Source organism: Nanorana parkeri, unplaced genomic scaffold, assembly GCF_000935625.1.
Source record: "Nanorana parkeri isolate BGI_ZX_2015 unplaced genomic scaffold, ASM93562v1 scaffold291, whole genome shotgun sequence".
Classification (NCBI taxonomy): domain Eukaryota; kingdom Metazoa; phylum Chordata; class Amphibia; order Anura; family Dicroglossidae; genus Nanorana; species Nanorana parkeri.
In genome coordinates, this window is record NW_017306559.1 from 766,051 (window position 1) to 785,036 (window position 18,986).

Consider the following 18,986-nt stretch of genomic DNA (forward strand, 5'->3'; position numbering starts at 1 on the left):
AATAAGGGTGCATGAAGCATGAGTCCAAATCAAAATGTATTAGCCTTCCGTAGGGCCTCAAAGAGTAAAGTGCTCAGAAACTGTGTGTAACCAGATCATTGTAAGATTGGGTACTTTGTGGCGATGGAGCGCCTCAGGAGCTCTTCTGTACACATAGTATTAGTTAATGTTACTTTATTTATATTGGTGTCTGTCTCACTAAATCACTAGCTACCACCTTTTATACCTGTTGGTTGTGTTTAGATGAAGCACTGAGATCTTGAGGAATGCTGAGTTATGTTTTACTTGCTTGGAAGAACATTATATCAGAATACAGCATTATACAGAAAACATAACAGATAAAACGTCCTGTATACCATAGTAAGAGTAAGCACTAGAGACTAACATTGCAGTATACTGCCATCTACAGCTCAAAAGATAATATTACATCTCTGAATGTCAGTAATACAAAACCAGTGTATGCTGTTGTATTTCCAACAATACCCTCTTACAAGCTGTCATTTTTCAATTGCTCCTACATAGAGATGATTGGGGATATCACTTAACTTGATTTTGCCACCAAAAAAAATAATTAAATTTTAAATAAAAAATGTCAACAAAATTAGCATCTAAATAGCCACTGCTAGGTGGAATTTGCTTGATGTTGGTTTTGTGTGACATAGGTTTGCTTATAAACAGCCATGTGATCATTATTAAAATGCTGATATGACACTAATATGGCTTTGTTGATGAACAATGGATTAGGGTTAGGTCTAGGGTCAGGGTTACCATTAGGGTACAATAAACTCCAGGATAGCTGAAAGGAGCTTCCCTCAGGATCCATTTAAAACCCATAGCATCCATAAAACCACTGATAGCTACCTTAATGTTTCCTTACTGAAGGAATTGTGATTCATTCTGCCCAAATTATGCCAAAGTAAAAACTCCCAATTTCACTTTTGCCTATTTTCGCATTATTTCAATGTCATAAGCTATTGGGCCACCAATTGAAAATCCGAGATAGAAAGACACTTGCTCAATGCTCTTACCACTTCTGAGTTCTCCAAGGTGAGCGGCTCTTACTGGAATTGTAACTCTTTCATCACTGCCATACTCCACAATGATAGAGTCATCCTCAACTCTACCTTGGACACGGGAAAGCAAGCCCTTTGTTTCAGGTTCTTTCCATAGTTCTCCTCCTTGCCAGAGGGAATTTAAATGTAATGGTGGCAAATCAGAAAAACTTTGGTCGATCTTTCCTTTGTGAACAAATCTTTTCAAGCCCTTGTTATTGGCTAGGTAAAATTGGGCTTTTGGGTACTTGGCATGGTGCATGTGTCGATATTGCCCCCTAGATGATTTTCTCATGGAGCTGATACACTTGGCAATGAGTTTGGAATCACTATCCAGCTGATACTTCTCTTGAGGCCAGAAAAGTAATGAGGCTAAAAAGTAAGGCTCTGAGGACTTATGATCAAAGCCGATGGTCTGCAGAACCTCTCTGAGATACTCTTTTAGTTTTTCAATTGGTGCAATGTCAGATTTTGGAGAGATACAATGAAGCACAATATTTGCCAATATGAAATTTTGTTTGTCTCTTTGACTGCAAGTGTCAGGGCTTTTCTCCAATAGGAACTTGTATAAATTTACAATAGATTCCATTTTTACTACATCTTGTTCATGACCATTAAGATACTGCAAGATTCCGGAGAATTTATCAGCCTTGTAAAACTCCAGACATAATCTGTAATCTTGTATGAGCAATGGCATGCTCTTTTTTTGGACAATTGTGCTATCTGGTAATTGTTCAACTGTACAGAATAATCGTCTGTATATTTTGTAGTAATAATCAATGATTTCTCGGATTCTGCATTCAAAGGTTTCTTTTGTGAGGCTCTTCTGTTTAAACAACACAAAATAGTCATCAAAAAAGTCAAAAGTCTCCTTTAAGTGTGATTTTAACTTGGTTAGAAAGTGTCTGGAGTCTTGTAACACACCACAGATTTCCTCATGGCTTTTACTGACGTTGTCCACTGATATGTCCCATTTCCCAGATAGGAATTGCCTCAAGTGTCTTCTAGATATGCCATCTTTTGTGTTGAACCATGGCAGCAGAAAAAGTATATCTACTGTGCAAAGACAAACTTCTATCTGGCCCAGGTACCCTACAGTGTTGTGCACATGAGAACCTTTGAGTTTTGCTGACTCATACTCATCGCTTTCGGACTCTGCCTTTTCTGTCTGTTCTTGGCATTCTTTAAAGGCTTTTGATGCATTTTCTGCTATTTCCAGAAGATTTTTCAAACCTTGTGCATCTAAACACATTTTGCTTTGCTTAGCTATCATCATTTTTAATTGAGTCTTGTAAATCTGACCCAGAGTATCTAAAATGAAAGAATTTGTTGGAGACATTTTCTTAGCTTTCTTTGCCCACTGGAACGCTGCATCAATATCTTTCTCCCTTAAATAAAAATATCTTGCCAGTGCTTGTAATATGAATGGATTCTGGTTGAATCTTATAGCTCCTTCTTTGAAAACTCTTTCTACACTTTTGTGGCCTTCACCTTTCTCTATTTCTTCAATTAAAGGAGAAAATTGTGTATCTGTTTCATCCCCGTGTTCCTTACGTTGTCTTGTCACCAGCATGCTTTGCACATTCTTTGCAAGTATATCTTTTCCAATCATAGTTTCATAGAATACATTGGCTTTTAACATGTTCAACATGATGCTACTTTGCTGCATTCCATATGTGATCCTTAATTCCTCTACGCATTGTCTTGCAATAAGTGGGTGAATTATGCGTAGCCCTTGGTAGCCTCCATATTCTTCCACTTCAGTGCGAAGTAACAGAGGAAAATAGCCACCCAGTTTTTCTTCTATGCTTTCAGGGCCCCAGAAGGTCTGTTTTGCTGTTATGCCAAGCAACTCCTCACACATAGAAACCGAAATTGTGGAGTCATTCACATATTTGTTTAGGAGGGCCAGAATCGAAATAAGCTGAGCTTCTTTGCTTGCATTGTTTAAACCTTTTAATATGTTTCTTGCCACATTTTCTAGGTATGTAACATCAAAGTTTCTTTTCATAATCATGAAGGAATAAAAGTCTTCTGGCTTCTCATGACTTTGTTCAATTTCCCCTAATTTTATCTCAAAGGCTCTCTTCTCTTTTTCAGATAGTTTGTGAATCAGAGCAACACTTTTTGTGCAGTAAGTTTTGGAGCTTTCTTCTGGATTCTGAGATCTCATACAGTGTAAAATGATCACTATTGGTTTCTCATATCTGATGGATCTTTCTGCAATGGTAGCCTTGATGCAGCTCTGCAAATTGAATACATTTTCTTCTTCTTCAAAGTCATCTACTAAAAGCAGAACTGGATAATGATCCACTGCGTTAGTCGATCCATGAGTTGCTAACATGATTACTTCTTTTGCAATATCTGTAAAGTTATCTGTCTTTCTCTTTAAAGTTGCACATCGGAATGTGTCTCGCAGTTCCCAAAGTACATGCATTGCTATAGTAGTTCCTCCACAACCGGGATGATGATAGACAGTAATTGTTTTTACGCTGCTTTTCTCACTGTTAGAGGATTTAACCAAATGTCTTAACTTTTCATAGTTGTCTCTTTTAATAAAGGGTCCAGTGTATTTTTCTGATGAGAAGTAAAAATTCCAGCAAGTGGCTTTGCCTCCTCTGTAGAAATGTTCTTCTTTAGCTTTAATAAATTCTCTAAATGTTTTATTCTTCTCTTGTTCTGTATCACGGCATTGATTTATACAAAGGATGTCTAGAAAAGTCATAAGATCCTCATCTTTCCTCTGTAGAATAATTGACGATCTACCATGAGATGGCAGGAATCGGTTCGAAGACCGTGTATTGGATTTCAGTTTTAGAAGAGTTCCATTTACATTCTCAATGCTCAAGTTATAAACACATCTTTCGTCCATTTCCTCTTCAGATATAATTCTAGATTGCAAATCTCTCCATCCACAAAATATTTGTTCTTTTTCACAAATACACAGGATGTTCGTCATACCATTCAGTTCCTGGTAAAAAGCACTGAAAACCTCATTCATGGGATCCACTTGGTCTTCAACAGTGGAAAGCAACAAAAACACAACCAAAAATTTCCCAGGTTGCATCAAATCCTTCCTGCAAAGAAAAGAAATCATGCGCCTAATTTCTGACGCTTTCTCCTTATGCCACATTTTGTTGTCTAATGGTTTATATTCATGACTGTTAAGATCTTTTCTTCCATTACAGAAGATCCAACTGGTTTGTTGGCAGAGTTTTTGCTCTTCAAGCTTTTCAACAGTGACATTATCCATATTTTGAAACTGACGTGGAGAATGCAGATTGGCCACCCTCTTTTCTCTGTAAACTTTGCATAAACCATTTGTGCAAGAATCAGGATCGAAATCCAGAACAGCAAACCATGGAATTTCGTGCAGAAACTCCATATGTTTTGTATGACTTTCATGACATTTATTTGCTACCAAAATGTACCACTTGAAATAAGAATTGTCCATTGTGTCCCGATTTCCTGTTATTAAACTTACAAGTTTGTTGCCTTGTTCCAGCATCTTGTTTTGTTTTCTTCTTTGGTTGTCTTCTGCTTTTTTCCTGGCCTCGTCCCTCTCTATCATCTTAGAGTAAAACATTTTGAAGTCGGCATCCTTGTGTTTTACATTTGCTAGAATGTCTTTAGAGCTCTCCCCGTCTCGTACAAAGCAACAGAGATCCTTATTTTTCATCCACTTCTGGTCAGTGCAACTGTATTGGTAAGTGTGAAATATTTGTGAACTACAGTATGCATGTTCAGGAACTACATCAACTTCTATAACAACTAGATCAGACTGTGTGTTTTCTTGATGCAATACATCAACAAATCGAGGTGGGCGAATGCACTGCTTGGCTATTGAAAATTGTTTTTCCTCAAAATATTTGTTGATCATTTGATAAAGATACATGCCATAAAGTTCTCTTTCAGCAATATGAACACCGATAATTTCCCCATGTGGTTTGTCCCGTACTCCGAAATGGATGGTTCCATTGGTGCGGGCATTCATGCATGCAGCTGCAAACCTGAAAACTTCATTGCAAAATTTCATCTTTTTATCCTCCTCTGTGGCTTTTCCTGTGTTGGTAAATTCCTTGTACTCGTGCACTGGGTCAATATAATTAGAGGTGCCGGCTTCTGGTAATAGAAAATGGTGCTGAGTATACCGCTTGCTTTCATGAGTGCTATCAAAAGGGTAGGGTGTACACGTCACTTTTCGGCATTTGACATCAACTTCTGAACAACATGGCTGCTCTTCAGTAACATTTGAGATTTCTCTTGGCTCATCTTCATTCAAAGTTGCTGCATCTGCTCTTTTTTGCTTCTCATTTTTATTTGTTGTCGGTTTGTTTGTTGGGTCCTTCCTCCCATCTACACCTTTTCTATCAGGATTTGCTGGACCTTGCTTTCTATCCTTGGTCATCTGGGTCCGTTCATGAATTATTATAGCAGCTGGACCATAAGAAATCTTCATGTTCTGAAAGTCTTCTTTTGACAACACGTTTAATGCTTTCCCATTCACTTTCTGAGTGTACAGAATATCTGCTTCATCTTGCTCAATCTGTAGACAATCTGTAACCCAATATCTCACATGCTCCTTGGTCCAGTCAGTGATATTTGGAGGCAAATCAAATGGCTTGTCCATTTTGTTTCTTGAATCTTTGAAGTTAGAAAAATAATGAAAATTGTTATTTTGAAACAAAATATCTGTACAGTCTTACTCACCCGAAACTTGAAGCCTGCTGACTGCTAGACTGGTCCCTTCAGACTATCTCTCCTCTATTCCAGTGGTGGAATGTCCTTCTGTGTCCTCACGTCTTATACACTGTATAAGATCCTTAGACCACTGGAGCAGAGGGGGGAAAAGGGTTGCGGGGACCGGTCTAACAGCCAGTTGGCTGGAAGGTTTGGGTGAGTATAAATTTGTTGTTTGTGCTCTTTGCAAAAGGGTTTTAATTGCCTACAGATATCTACTGATCCCGGGGGTCTCTATGTCATTCTGCACTGTATGGTGTGTCCCTCTCCCATTCCTATAGTATCTGTGTATCTTTCTCTTTCCGATCCACTAGGACATTTTTCAAGATATCAGTCCAAAACTCTCTCAGTTGCCCCCTTGTCCTACTCTCCTTATAGGGGGTTTTAATTTGTTTCTTGATCCTTCCTTGCATAGGTTGCGACTTCCTCAGTCTCAATCCACTTTTTTTGCACTGGTATGCTGCATATACAGTAACTACACTGATGTTTGGTGTTGGAAGAACCCGTTAACCAGAGAATACTATTGCCAATCTTGGACTTGCAGAACTCTTTTAGATCTTGCAATTGCCACTTCTGATGTGCTACTCTTAGTGTTTGAGATAGAATATATCTGTCACTTGGCCACTGTCCCCAGTATAGGCAATGGCGGTTAATCTGCCTTTTGGTTTCCTCTGAATGGGTCCATGACTGTTTCTACTGATCTACAAGCCTTTTGGCAAGAAAATGTGCTATCAGGCTCCTACTCTCACTAATACCTGTGATTAGTGGAGCGCTTATATTACATACATTGTGAGTTACAGACATTCACACCATGCTTAGTGAAACGCTCATGACAATGTGTTTTCATTTTCATATAGATTTTTTTCTTTGTTTTCTGAAAATATTTGGAATTTGGATTGATCTGAAGTTTTTTTTGTATTGTAATTCGATCTATTTGAATCTATTGACTTGAGTTTATGTTATTTTTAAACATGGGAAAAAAACAGCGTGGTTCCGACCACCAAATGCCTATCACAAACGGTCTGGTTGGAATTTTATGCCAAAAAAAAGATTTGTGGGGTCCTCTTAAAATCCCTTGCCAGACCCTTGATCCAAGCAGCTGCCTGGCAGAGCAAGAAAGGGGGGGTGATCATGCATTCTTTTGTCGAGTTGGCAAGCATCGGGCATTGTAAGATGAGGCTCTACATCGCTGGACGACACGATTGATGATGGATTTACATCATGGGACTTTTTTTTTTAAATAGAGGACTTGTCAACAACTGTGTGTTGTATTTATTTACTAATAAAGGACTAATAAAGAAGGGGGCACCCAAATTATTGACTCTCTATTGGCCTTATTGATTAAATCTCTCATTCACCCCGACCAATCTGACTTTATGCCCAGGTAGAGCACTCATGGCGCCTGTATATGAATATCCACAATGCGTGGTAGCTACAACATCCTGTTTTGGTTGTTTCTTTAGATATTATGAAAGCATTTGTCATGGTAGACTGTCACTGCTTGTGGGAGGTCATGGTTGCATTGGGCTTGGGTCCTTCTCTTCTCTCCTGGATAAAATAGTTGTATAGTGTTCTTCAGTCTCAGTTTAAAACGGCTAATGATGTCTCAGATGTTTTGCACTATACAAAGGTACCTAACAGGGATGCTCCCTCTCACCACTTTTGTTTGCACATCTTCAGGTGTTGTTCATGCATCTAGGGATATTGGTTAGTCGTCAATGACTTCTTACAGAGTAAGCTGGGTGTTTCTTTCCCTCTCACCCTCTTGGTGATGTTGTTGGGTATTGTGGAACAATTTACCTCCTGTTCTGCGATTATTGTGTTTCTATGCTTGTAAGGCTAAGTGTTGTATTGGAAAAAAAGCCCAACTTCCTACTATTGAGGTGTTTATGACTCTAATGGATGAGGTTGTTTCCAAATACAAATTGACTTATGAAGCTAGGGCTTGTTCTAAGAAATTTGCCATGGTGTGGGAGGTCCTTGGATGGGTGGTCTCAGCTCTGGATGCATGAATATAGTGGACGTCTATTGAGATGGTGTAACAAGTTCCTTTGGTGGTGTATGCAGGGTTGGCGCTGTGTATGTGTGTGGCATGTATGCGTGTTATTTCTTTGTTTTAAATGAAACCTTCAAGTTGCTTGTGTTGGGGCTATGTGAACCCTGTTTCTCTTGGACTTTTTGGACTTTTTTTTAACTTGCTAATCAAACACCTTAAAAAAAATAAAAAATTAAAATATATACATGTGTGTGTGTGTGTGTATGTATATGTATATATATATATAATTCAACAATTTTTCTTTGTAGCTATATTTTCTGACTACCCTAAAATTCCATAATCAGCGTATATAATGGTCATTACCTTCTTACATCAATTTACAATAGTTCATATGTGCATATGTGCTGAATGCACTTCTGGGAGGCACGCCTTTCAGTGTGGATACTGACGTCCACTAAAACTCTGCAGTGCACAGTTCTGCATTCTGTTCTGTGGTCCTAATACAAAAAAAAAAAAAAAAAGTCATAGAATTTTTAACCTGTAAAAGTTTAAAATGTCTGAATGATCCTGCTGGGAAGATTTTGCTTCACAGGGAGACATTTCTACAAATTCGCACACAGCAATACAAACCTGACCTGACAAACGCTTACCTATGTTATCCAAACAGAAAAAAGTTTGGCTTGTCTTTAAAGCAGACTTTTACTTGTAGAAAATAGCCAGCACACAGTATACATCCACATAGTAAAATCCTCTTTATTAATTCATGATATTGGTCAGGGGCAGGCAAATTCTGGCCCTCCAGCTGTGGGCAACTACAAATTCAATTAGGCACTGCAAGATTATAACAGCCACAGGTGTGACTCACAGAGGAAGATGCATGCTGGGATTTGGTGTTTGCTTATCACTGGCATAAGGTATGATACCAGGTGTGTCAAACATACTGATGCATTATAGCCCCGAGGGCTTTAGTCATAGCTGTTTGACAAATTCTATCCCCACAATAAGTGGAGAGGGTACAACGCAAGAAACAATTACCCTTAATGTGTACCACCTGAACTGCCATCGCCTGCTTTTAAAATAAATAAAAACAAAAAAGAGGCACAGTATATGTACAACAAAACTAAAAAAATAAAAAAAAAGCGCTAATAAAAATATTATATATAGCATTACAAAATTTCAAAACCTAACAAAAATGCTCAAAATGCTGATACAAGTGTGATACTGAATACACTCATAGTAACAATATTAATAACAATATTTTATCAGCAGAGATCCCAATACATCTCAAAAGTATAATGTATATAAAAAATAATTCCTATTTTTATTAATTACAAATAGAGACTAACTTCCCAACGGTGATTCAGACCGTAAGGTATCCCAGAGTAGACTTGGAAAATCCACCATACCTCATGCTCCAGGAGGTTACGGTGCAAATCGCCACCCTTGCCAGAAAGGCTTACATTTTATGCCTTCAAACATAAGAGAGAGAGAGAGCCTTCAAGCAGAAAGAAGACACGTTACCTCCATTTATCTCCTGGAAATGTTTTGAGACATTGAATAGGCAAAGAGCCTTGGGGTTCATATAGCCCTAGTCATGTCCACCTGTTCTGATCCTCATAGGACGGGTCCTACACTTCACATATTGTATATTAAAGACCATGCACTGGACTTATACACACACACTCTCGCTCTCTCTAAAACTTATACACACTTATACTGTATATACCAACTGGATGCAGTCACTGGTCAGACATTAATATTCCACCTAGCTCCTTTAACAAAAGTCAATTGAAAAAAAATCGACTTTTGTTGATGTGGGTGGTGCCATGTATCTCCTGGAAATGTTTCAAGACATCGGATAGGCACAGAGCCTTGGGGTTCATATCCCCCCAGTAATGTTCACCTGTTCTGATTCTCATAGGACGGGTCCTACACTCCACATATTGTATGTTACAAACCATGCATTGGACTTATACTCTCTCTCTCTCTTTCTATATACTTTCTCTCTCTTTCTATATACTAACGTATACACACATATATGTTATATACCAACTGGATGCAGTTACTGGTTAGCCATTAATATTCCACCTGGCTACTTTTAAGAAAAGTCATTTAAAAAAATCGACTTTTGTTGATGTGGATGGTGCCGGCTTGGCCACCCACAGCTCGAATTTTGGACAATTGCTGCTGAATCAGTCACAATCTGAGCTTGTATGGCCAGCTTAACACAATATAAATCAGGCTGTGAACAACTGCAAAAGAGGGGACCCCCAGGTTTCTCCCAGCCAGCTCTGGTTCCATGGTCCTTGCCAAATAGGAGGATCACTGTCCAGGGTTCAGTTACATAGTTACATAGTATTTGAGGTTGAATAAAGACATTAGTCCATCAAGTCCAACCTATTAGGATCTCATTCTAGGAGTACCTGTACCTGACCCTTCCCCTTTTCTTCAGCACAGGTACATTTTTCACAGCCATGTTTCCAATGTATTGCACTTTCTTTTTTTAAATAGCTTTATGAATTTATCATATACTGTACATACACATCAGCCATAGAAATTCAGAACAAACGGACAGTTTGCAAGTTCTCCAAAATTATAATATTTCAAAACAATGCACACACTATAACATAAGAGTAAAGTAAATAGAGGAAGCTTACATTTCTGTTGATTGCAGACTTTTTATTATTTTCTTTTCCTACGCCATTCTTCTTGGTACATCTGACAGCTGTCTAGAATCGTTGCAGTGTACAAGGAAATAACAAAGCTGGGCGTGAATCAGCTGTGCTGTGACGTTGTATTTTGTTAGTAAAGTGTCAAAGGTTGCCTGTTTTGTGTTTAACAAGAACTAGCAAAAAAATGTGTGTGGTGGTTACAAACAAAAAAAAGGCATTATGAATACATGTGGGTGAATGCTGTGTGCTTTCTGCAGGAGAACCTTGGTTAGAGTTTTGGAATCTGCTCATCAGGTGGGGGGTGCAGGAGGAGGTCTTTGCACAGGATGAAAGTTTACATTATTGCTTATATCTCAGATTCTGATAGATGACCCCAGATCATTATATATTATCCTACCTCATTCCCAGAATGCTCAACATAAGTGTATGGTGAAACACTGGTCCACTGAACTCTGGTGACACTGAAACACTGGTCTGGGGCAGCAGGAGGAGGCGACAGTGACCCAGGGAAAGGGGTGGTGGGATCTGAACCCTACTGAAGGTTTTATGGTGTGTATGTGTTGGGGAGAAGCAGGTGGCAATCAGTGGGGGCAAGTATGTCATATACAAATAGCGTTTTTATACATACCATCTGTCCCTCATTTGGAACCAGATCCCTCTGTCCCTCTTTCCTCAGTTGTCCCTCTTTTTGGTCTGATGTACAGATATCTATGAAAATGTTCTGTTAAACTATCAAAACTGTTGTTATGCACTATAACCTCTAACTTATATCTTAATGATCTCATTTGATTTTTTGGAAAGCCAATATAATGGAAAAGTAATCATGAAAAAAGACAATTCTGGGGTTTACCAATCATTTTGGCATATAAATTCTTCATGGTTCACATAACTGTGAGCGTGGCAGGGGTGTGTCCATTGTCTATATATAACTGTGAGCATGGCAGGGTGTGATAATTGTTCATATATAACTGTGAGCATAGCAGGGGTGTGACCATTGCCTGTATATATAACTGGTGCCCTGGCAGGGATGTGTCCATTGCCTGTATATATAACTGGTGCCCTGGCAGGGGTGTGTCCATTGCCTGTATATACACCTGGTGCCCTGGCAGGGGTGTGACCATTGCCTGTATATATAACTGGTGGCCTGGCAGGGATGTGTTCATTGCCTGTATATGTAACTGGTGGCCTGGCAGGCGTGTGCCCATTATTTAAATACATTGTGGTTGGAAGGTTTCCCATCCTAGAAAGTTGGGAGGTATGCATTCTTGTGATCTTGTGGCCCTGCTGGGATTTGTAGTCAACCTGTCAAGTATATAGCTCATGCTGGGACTTTTGATATGCCAGTCAGCTAATACAGAATGTACACAGCCCTTACATATTCTAGTCTCCCAGGGTATAATATATACGGTATAATATAGAAGATGCTGTAGTCCCCTAATGTGTAGTACAGGTCATCCTATAGCTTGTGGTCCCCTAAGCAGATAACATACATTGTGATGATGGAATTTGTAGTCATCTTTTGCATTATATATATAGCATGAGCATGCTGGGGCTTGCAGCCTGAAATTTATTATACAGAATATAAGAAATATAAAGTTTATGTAGGGGAGGCTGGGACTTGTTGTCGTCCAGTGCATAATAAATAGTGTATACAGGCCTTGTTAGGATTTTTTTGTCCTCCAGTGCATGATATACATTGTATACAGGCCATGCTGAAACTTGTTGAGGGAAGGAGTTTTAGAAGTCATGTGATCAGGCATGGGGCCCTATCAAAGGATCAAAGTAACAAAAAAGTAAAGCAGGAAAACTGCTGTTTATATCACAAATACTTTGATAAAAGTTACTTTTATTAACAGTATTAAAAAACAGACATCAGTTCAGAACACTAGAAGCTCTTTTTGCTGTACAAACACATCTATTAAATCACTACTAAAGAAAAGTAATATAACATGTAACAAAATCAAACAGAAATGTGTAAAAATGAATACAATGTAGCCAGGTGTTGTCGCGTGCCGGGAAATAATGCTCAGGGGACTCATTAGCAGATTCATTACAAAAACCCAATATTAAGCATGTACATACTAAGTATTGTAGACAGCTCCATTTAAATGCAGCTTAATTACTGATTGTCGACTGCCATGTGCAAAGGAGAAGGACAAAGATGAAAGATTTTGTTTTTTTAGCATCTCTTAATCAATTTGCATCATTTATCAAAACATTTATGGTAACCAGCAGTGTGCCATTTTCTCTATGTTTTTTCTTTTTTAACTCTTCCTTAACAGCCTAAGATATAACGGAGAGACATACTGTGTGTAATAGAAAGGCATGAGACTTTGTATGTAATGGGGAGGTATGAGGCGCTGGGTGTAAAAGAGAGGCATGTGGCACTATGTGTAGAGGCATGAAGCACTGTATGCAATAGGAGGTATGTGTGTAAAAGAGAAGTGTAAAAGTTCTGGGGAAACATCCAACATGGATGGGTGCCAAAAAAGATCCAAAACTTTGAAAATTCTCAGAGTCCTGTTTAATCAATGGAAAAAAAGGAAAGGCTACCACACAGTTGCAACTCTGCCTAAAGAAGACCATTCACCAAAATTAGAGGAGCAACCAAGGAGCCAATGGTAACGGTGCATAGTAGAGCCACGGATTCAATGAGAGAAACCCTCAGTTAGATAACTATAACCCACCAGTGCCATAAGGCTGAGCTATATGGAAGAATGATAAGAACAAATCTACAGCTGAAAAAGAAAACAAATATCAAATCCCATTTGGCCAAAAAGCATGTATCCCATATGGAATGGTTCTCTGGTCTAATGAGACAAAATTTAAGCTATTGGTCTCAGCTGAAAACTCTATGGGGTTGATTTATAACCCTTCCACCAAGGGCCGTATTTACTCCCCCTGCAGCCCGAAGGCCAGGTTCCACAATATGCCCCCCCCGCGCCGCCAACCCGCGTATTGTGGAACCTGGCCTTGGGGCGGGGCTAGTTTAATTTTTTTTGTACTGTTTCTTTATTTTTATCACTTTTTATTTTTATATTCAATTATTTCTTTTTTTTAAAATTTATTTATTTAATTTTTTAATCAATTTAATTTTTTTTAGATTTTTATTTATCTTTTTACTTTTTTATAATTTACTTTTTATAGTTTTTATCGTATTATTGTTTATTTTTTATAATTATTTTCTTATTTTTTACTTTTTAATCACCTTTTTATTTTTTTATTTAATTATTTAATATTTTTTTTTACAATTTTTTTTTTTTTAAATCAATGTAATTTTTTTTCCCCACCTAACTTTATTGCTATCACACAGGAAATAATAAGCTCCTGTGTGATAGCAAGGTAGACAGCTACTTCCTCCGGCGTCAATCCACATTAACAGGACGCCGGAGGAAGTATCTGACAGCTGGGGGGAGGAGTTGAGGCCCGCCGCGCCGTGATTGGCCGGCGGCGGACCGTAGTGTGCGGCCGCCGGACACCTTACACCGGCGCCCGCAACTTCCCCACAAGGTCACCGCTGCCGCCCCTCTGCGCTCTGCCGCCCCGAGGCCGGGCCTCGGTGGCCTTGTGGGAAATCTGGGCCTGCTTCCACCCAGTGTATAACTGTACGGATGCCGTTTTTGGCACTGAGGAGCATAGGAAATATGCTCCTCTGCATCATCTAGTGGAAGTAGTGTCATGTGAACTGTAGGTCCTCTGGTCTGCTGAGGCAAAACTGAAACTATTGGTCTGGGCTCAAAACTCAGGGAGAAATGCGTGTTAATGTTCATTTTTAAATGCCACAAATGCACAAAATCGAGCAAACAGAAAAAATTGCGTGAAAACTGCAGACGCCTAGGTGTGAATGTAGCCTTAAGAAACCAAATGAGTAAGAATGGCAGTCAGAGCCCAAAGAAAATTCACTTTGAAAAAATAAATTTACTAAGCTGAGTAAATGAGGTGAATTTGCGCTGACTTCAATCATCCGTCATGACTGGGCGTTCTTGACAAAATTCATTTTCACTTTGTTTTACCTAATTTGTTAAGAAAACTGAAAGTTCACTCTGCAAAGTGCAAAAATATCTTCACCTTTCCAATGGCCAATTTAGTTTTTCTCATAATTAAACTGGATTGTAGTCAACAAAAAGCTCTCAGAAATTTGAAAGGTTTCCGAAAATGGCTAAAACGTGCCGAGAATGTATGATACATCTTCTCATTCAATCCCTGCTAAGAGGAAAACAGATGGAGTAAAATATTATCTCCTATATTCGTGTAGAAACAATGTTTACAGAATATGAGAGATTATGGGAAGATGCGGCTACATTATGTATGATGGGAGATGTTAATGATATGCAAATTGAAGTAATCTTGTGTGTCAATTGGATAGTTTTAAAGATATGAGGAAAGTTTATGAAGTTTGTATGTTTTTTTTTTATGACATGCGACTGTACAAGTCAATTCTTGGGGTACCACTAAAGTCCTATTACAATGTTTTTAAGGTTTTGTAAATTTACATGTAAAGTGTTACAATTGTAATAAACACTAAATACTCGAAACTGAACTAGTATGTTTTTTTCTGACCTTGTGGAATCCCTACCAGTCCCATTATCCACTCGCTGCCCGGAGCAATTTCTTACATTTGCACACACATGATAGAATCTGAATTTTTGGCTAGAAAACAGCTTCAGACCCCCAAACAATGATATATTTTCTGAAAGCAGAGGCCCTGTAGAATGAAAAAGATGCTACTTGCAATTTTTTATGTCGCACGGTATTTGCGCAAATGTTTATCAAACAAGTATTTTTAGGATAAAAAGCACTAAAATAAAATTTAGTGCACAGAAACCGAATATAATGGCAATTTTTTTTGGTAAAATATAAAAGGCGGGGTCACGCCTGGTAAATAGATACCTCTTTATAGAGGCATCAGGGGTCTTTCAGACCCTTAATGTCACCTAGGGACCCCAAAGAAGCTGATGAAGCAGAAATCTGCTTCATCAGCTTCTTCTTCTGGCTCTAGGAGCCGGAGACTGTGCCCAGTGACACCGGAAGTGATGTAATGCACATCACTTCCGGGTCCAGTGACCGGAGGAGAGATCCGCGGCTAGAAGCTGCTGATCTCTCCTCTGATCTGTCAGGGGAGACCCTCCACGGTGGTCCTAGGCTCACACAAGGGACAGTGGAGCCCGGGAAGCCGATGGCACACAGCGCCACACTGTACGAGACGCCAGATCACTTGTATTTAAACAGCAATCGCCTGCAGCCGTGTTCTTGGTATAACCACTTCCAGCGGCGGACGTACATTTATGTGAACCCGCTGGAAGTGGTTATAAAAGGGTCAATTTGTATATAATTATTTGGGGATGTGGATACTGTTAATGAACTCAAATAATCATCACCACTCCCACTCACATAGATTGTAGATTGCAGATCTTCTTATACATGAATATTGAAAATACACTTTACTTATAATAGAAACTTAAAGTGACATTAAAGGCCATTTTTTTACACCCATTTCTGCTGTAAGCACTGATCTTATTTGATGCCCCTTGCTGCAATCTTCATCTTTCCACTAGTTTCCGACAGACCCTCCAGCGCGGGTGTCGGTCTCTGATCCACCGCAGGCTCCTCGTGTCCCACAGTGTCTGTCCAAAGTGTACGCTCCCGGCCGCGTCCATTAAGCTTCAGTGTCTGTTTTCTCCCCTCCCCTCTACTCCGCATGCGCCCACATACTTCTACTTCACAGCCGTTCGGGAGTGTTTCGGCTGGTAGCGAGGGGCGGTGGAACAGGTTAGTAAATAGGTATTTTTCCTAATTTTTTTTTTTAATCGTGGGGCATATATATACTGCTTGCTAGCCGGAGATACAGTATATGCCAAAATATAAGAGACATTAAAGTGACATTAAAGGCAAAAAATGTTTCCACCCCCCCCCCCCCCCCCACCTTCTCTCCAGCGCTGACTGCTCTGTCCCTCCGATCCAGCGGTGTCTGCATGCGGCGTGCACGCGTCCATAGACTTACCTTGCTTCCCTCATCGCGTCCATGCCGAAAATGAGAACTGCTCATGCGCGCGCCCCAAGATCCTTTGTGGCCGCTCGAGAAATTTCTAATTTTCGGACGGGACTGCGCACGGAACACAGGGTAAGTTTAAAGTGGTGTTTGAGCGTTTTTTTTTTTGTTTTTTTTTACTTTTTGCATATATCTACTGCTTGCTAGCAAAACGGGAGGGTTTAAATATCCTTTAATTGTACTTTAAATGTGCAGCATACAAAACAACCACTAGATGTCTGCACACAGCTACAATCTACAGTCAAAAAGAGTCCAGTTCCATTTACACTACATCCAAGATCTTCTTTCTAGGAAATGGTATAGCAGGAGCAGGCAACCTCGGCACTCCAGCTGTTTTGGGACTACAAATTCCATGAGGCATTGCACGGCTCTGACACCACAGGTTTGACACCCAGAGGCAAAGGTATGGTGGAATTTGTAGTTTTAGCCCAGCTGGAGTACCAAGGTTGCCTACCCCTGTAATATGGTATTCTCACATTGATATAGGAAAGCTTGAGAAGATGATTTTAGGGTGACAATATAAATCATCTCCTGAGTGTTCTGCTTCCAAATCTCCGCAACTCCAGGTTCTGTTCGGCAGACATTTTGGATCAGATTGGTGGATTGCAGTGAATGACTGCCTTGCTGGGGAGAGAACAATTACTTTTAACTCTTTAATAAACAGAACAATTATCCTAACAACTTTAAAATACCAATATTACCTCCACCGAATGAAATCTTCACTTTCCTGTGGGGCTACACCTTGGGTAGAATCTTAATCATCCGACATATCTGGGTGTGTCAGATTCCTGCATCTCTGCATTGCTCGCTGTAATTCACTAGACATGAGCGATTTGTTTTGTTCCGAATCAAAATTCAGAGGAATGTTCCGAAATTCGGACATTCGAACACATCCCAATTTCCAAATCCCAATGCATCCGAATGTGTTCGGATCCAAATTTCCGTTTCAGAATTTCGGATCCTGTCCGAATTTCGTTCAAAAACAAAACTGAATCAGACATGTGACTTTTCTGGCCAATCAGATGTGTTTTTCGGTTTATTGCATCCGAATGGGTCTCAACATGCAATTCAGAAATTCGGATCCCGAATGCCATTCGGGTCGGGGAGCCTCAGCTTTAGTAATGTACATGGCTCCCAGACCCAAGTGGCATTTGGGAGCTCCCAAATGCAATTCGGAACCCAAATGCCATTCGGGTCTGGGAGCCATGTACATTACTAAAGCTGAGGCTCCCAGATCTGAATCACATTCGGGGGCTCCCGAATGCAATTAGGAAATTCAGATTTCGAATGCCATTTGGGTCTAGGAGCCTGAGCTTTAGTATTAATATCTGCAGTGGCGTCACAAGGGGGGTGCAGCCCGCACCTGGGTGCCACCATTGGAGGGGTGACACCAAAATGACAGTCACGGTATTTGTGCAAATGTTTTCCAAATCTATATTTCAGTTAAAAAAAAAAAATACACCTAAGCTTATTTTAGTGCACACCATATAATTTCCCATTATTGTAAAATATAAAAGATGAGACTGTGTGAAGTAAAGAAATACCACATGTATGTCAGCCTCAAAATTGTGTATGCCCGAAAAACTTCCATACCCAAAATTGTACATAGGTGACACATTAAAAACCTTTACAGCTCATCAGTTTAGAGTGAACGGTGAATAATGTCCTAATTTACCATTAACTCGAACTGAATTATTCTTCTCACTCTCTGGTGGGTGTGAGGATACCGAATATGTGTTGCGTAATTGAGGATTATATTGAGGATAAGCAGATGTAAAGAAATCCCTTGATTACTGTATCTGAAATACGTGTAAGAAAACCAAAGCCAAAATTCATAACCTCAGTGCTGATGTTGACCACTAAACGTCTTAAAAGGAACCTTCATCTACAATTGCAATCACCAGGATAGGCTACTGTCTGAAAGTGGATAGGGAAATCCTCAAATACATGTAAGAACACAAAAGAGACACAGCGCCTTCTCCTGGTGTGATACTGTTTATTAAAGGACTCGTAAAATCAAGAAGTCCATAGTACTCACATGTTTAGTCAAAATAATCAGCATGTTACTCCTCGATACAATGTGCATAAAACAGGGATCCCAACCCTGTTTTATGGGAGGTGTCCCTCTCATTTCAGGGAGGTGTCCCTCTCATTTCAGGGAGGTGCCCTTCCCCCATCCGTGGACGGGGGTTAAGGGGGGGCTGTGAGAGAGCACCCCCCTGAAATGATGGCAGATAGCACAGGAAGCAATAGATTCTTTGCTATCTGCAGGTTTTTTTTTTTGACAGTTGCAGTCGTCAGAATAAAAAAAAAAGGCATAGGAATGCATAGCTAGATTCCTATTGGCTATTGCACTTTGCAATAGCAAATAGCAAACTAGCTATTGCACCCGCCTTCTGCTGCTTTCGAATACCAGAAGAGGACCTGATAGAAAACGTCAGCTCCCCCTCTGCTGATTCACAGCAGCAGTGGGTGGG

The 18,986-nt window shown here is 39.7% G+C and overlaps 1 protein-coding gene across 1 annotated transcript; it reads right to left on the bottom strand.

Moving 5' to 3' along the window:
• Positions 1–942: 942 nt before the first annotated feature.
• Positions 943–5,682, bottom strand: LOC108787895 (sterile alpha motif domain-containing protein 9-like). The gene has a single exon (XM_018557581.1). The coding sequence runs from the start codon at positions 5,680–5,682 to the stop codon at positions 943–945; it is 4,740 nt and encodes a 1,579-aa protein (XP_018413083.1).
• Positions 5,683–18,986: the final 13,304 nt, after the last annotated feature.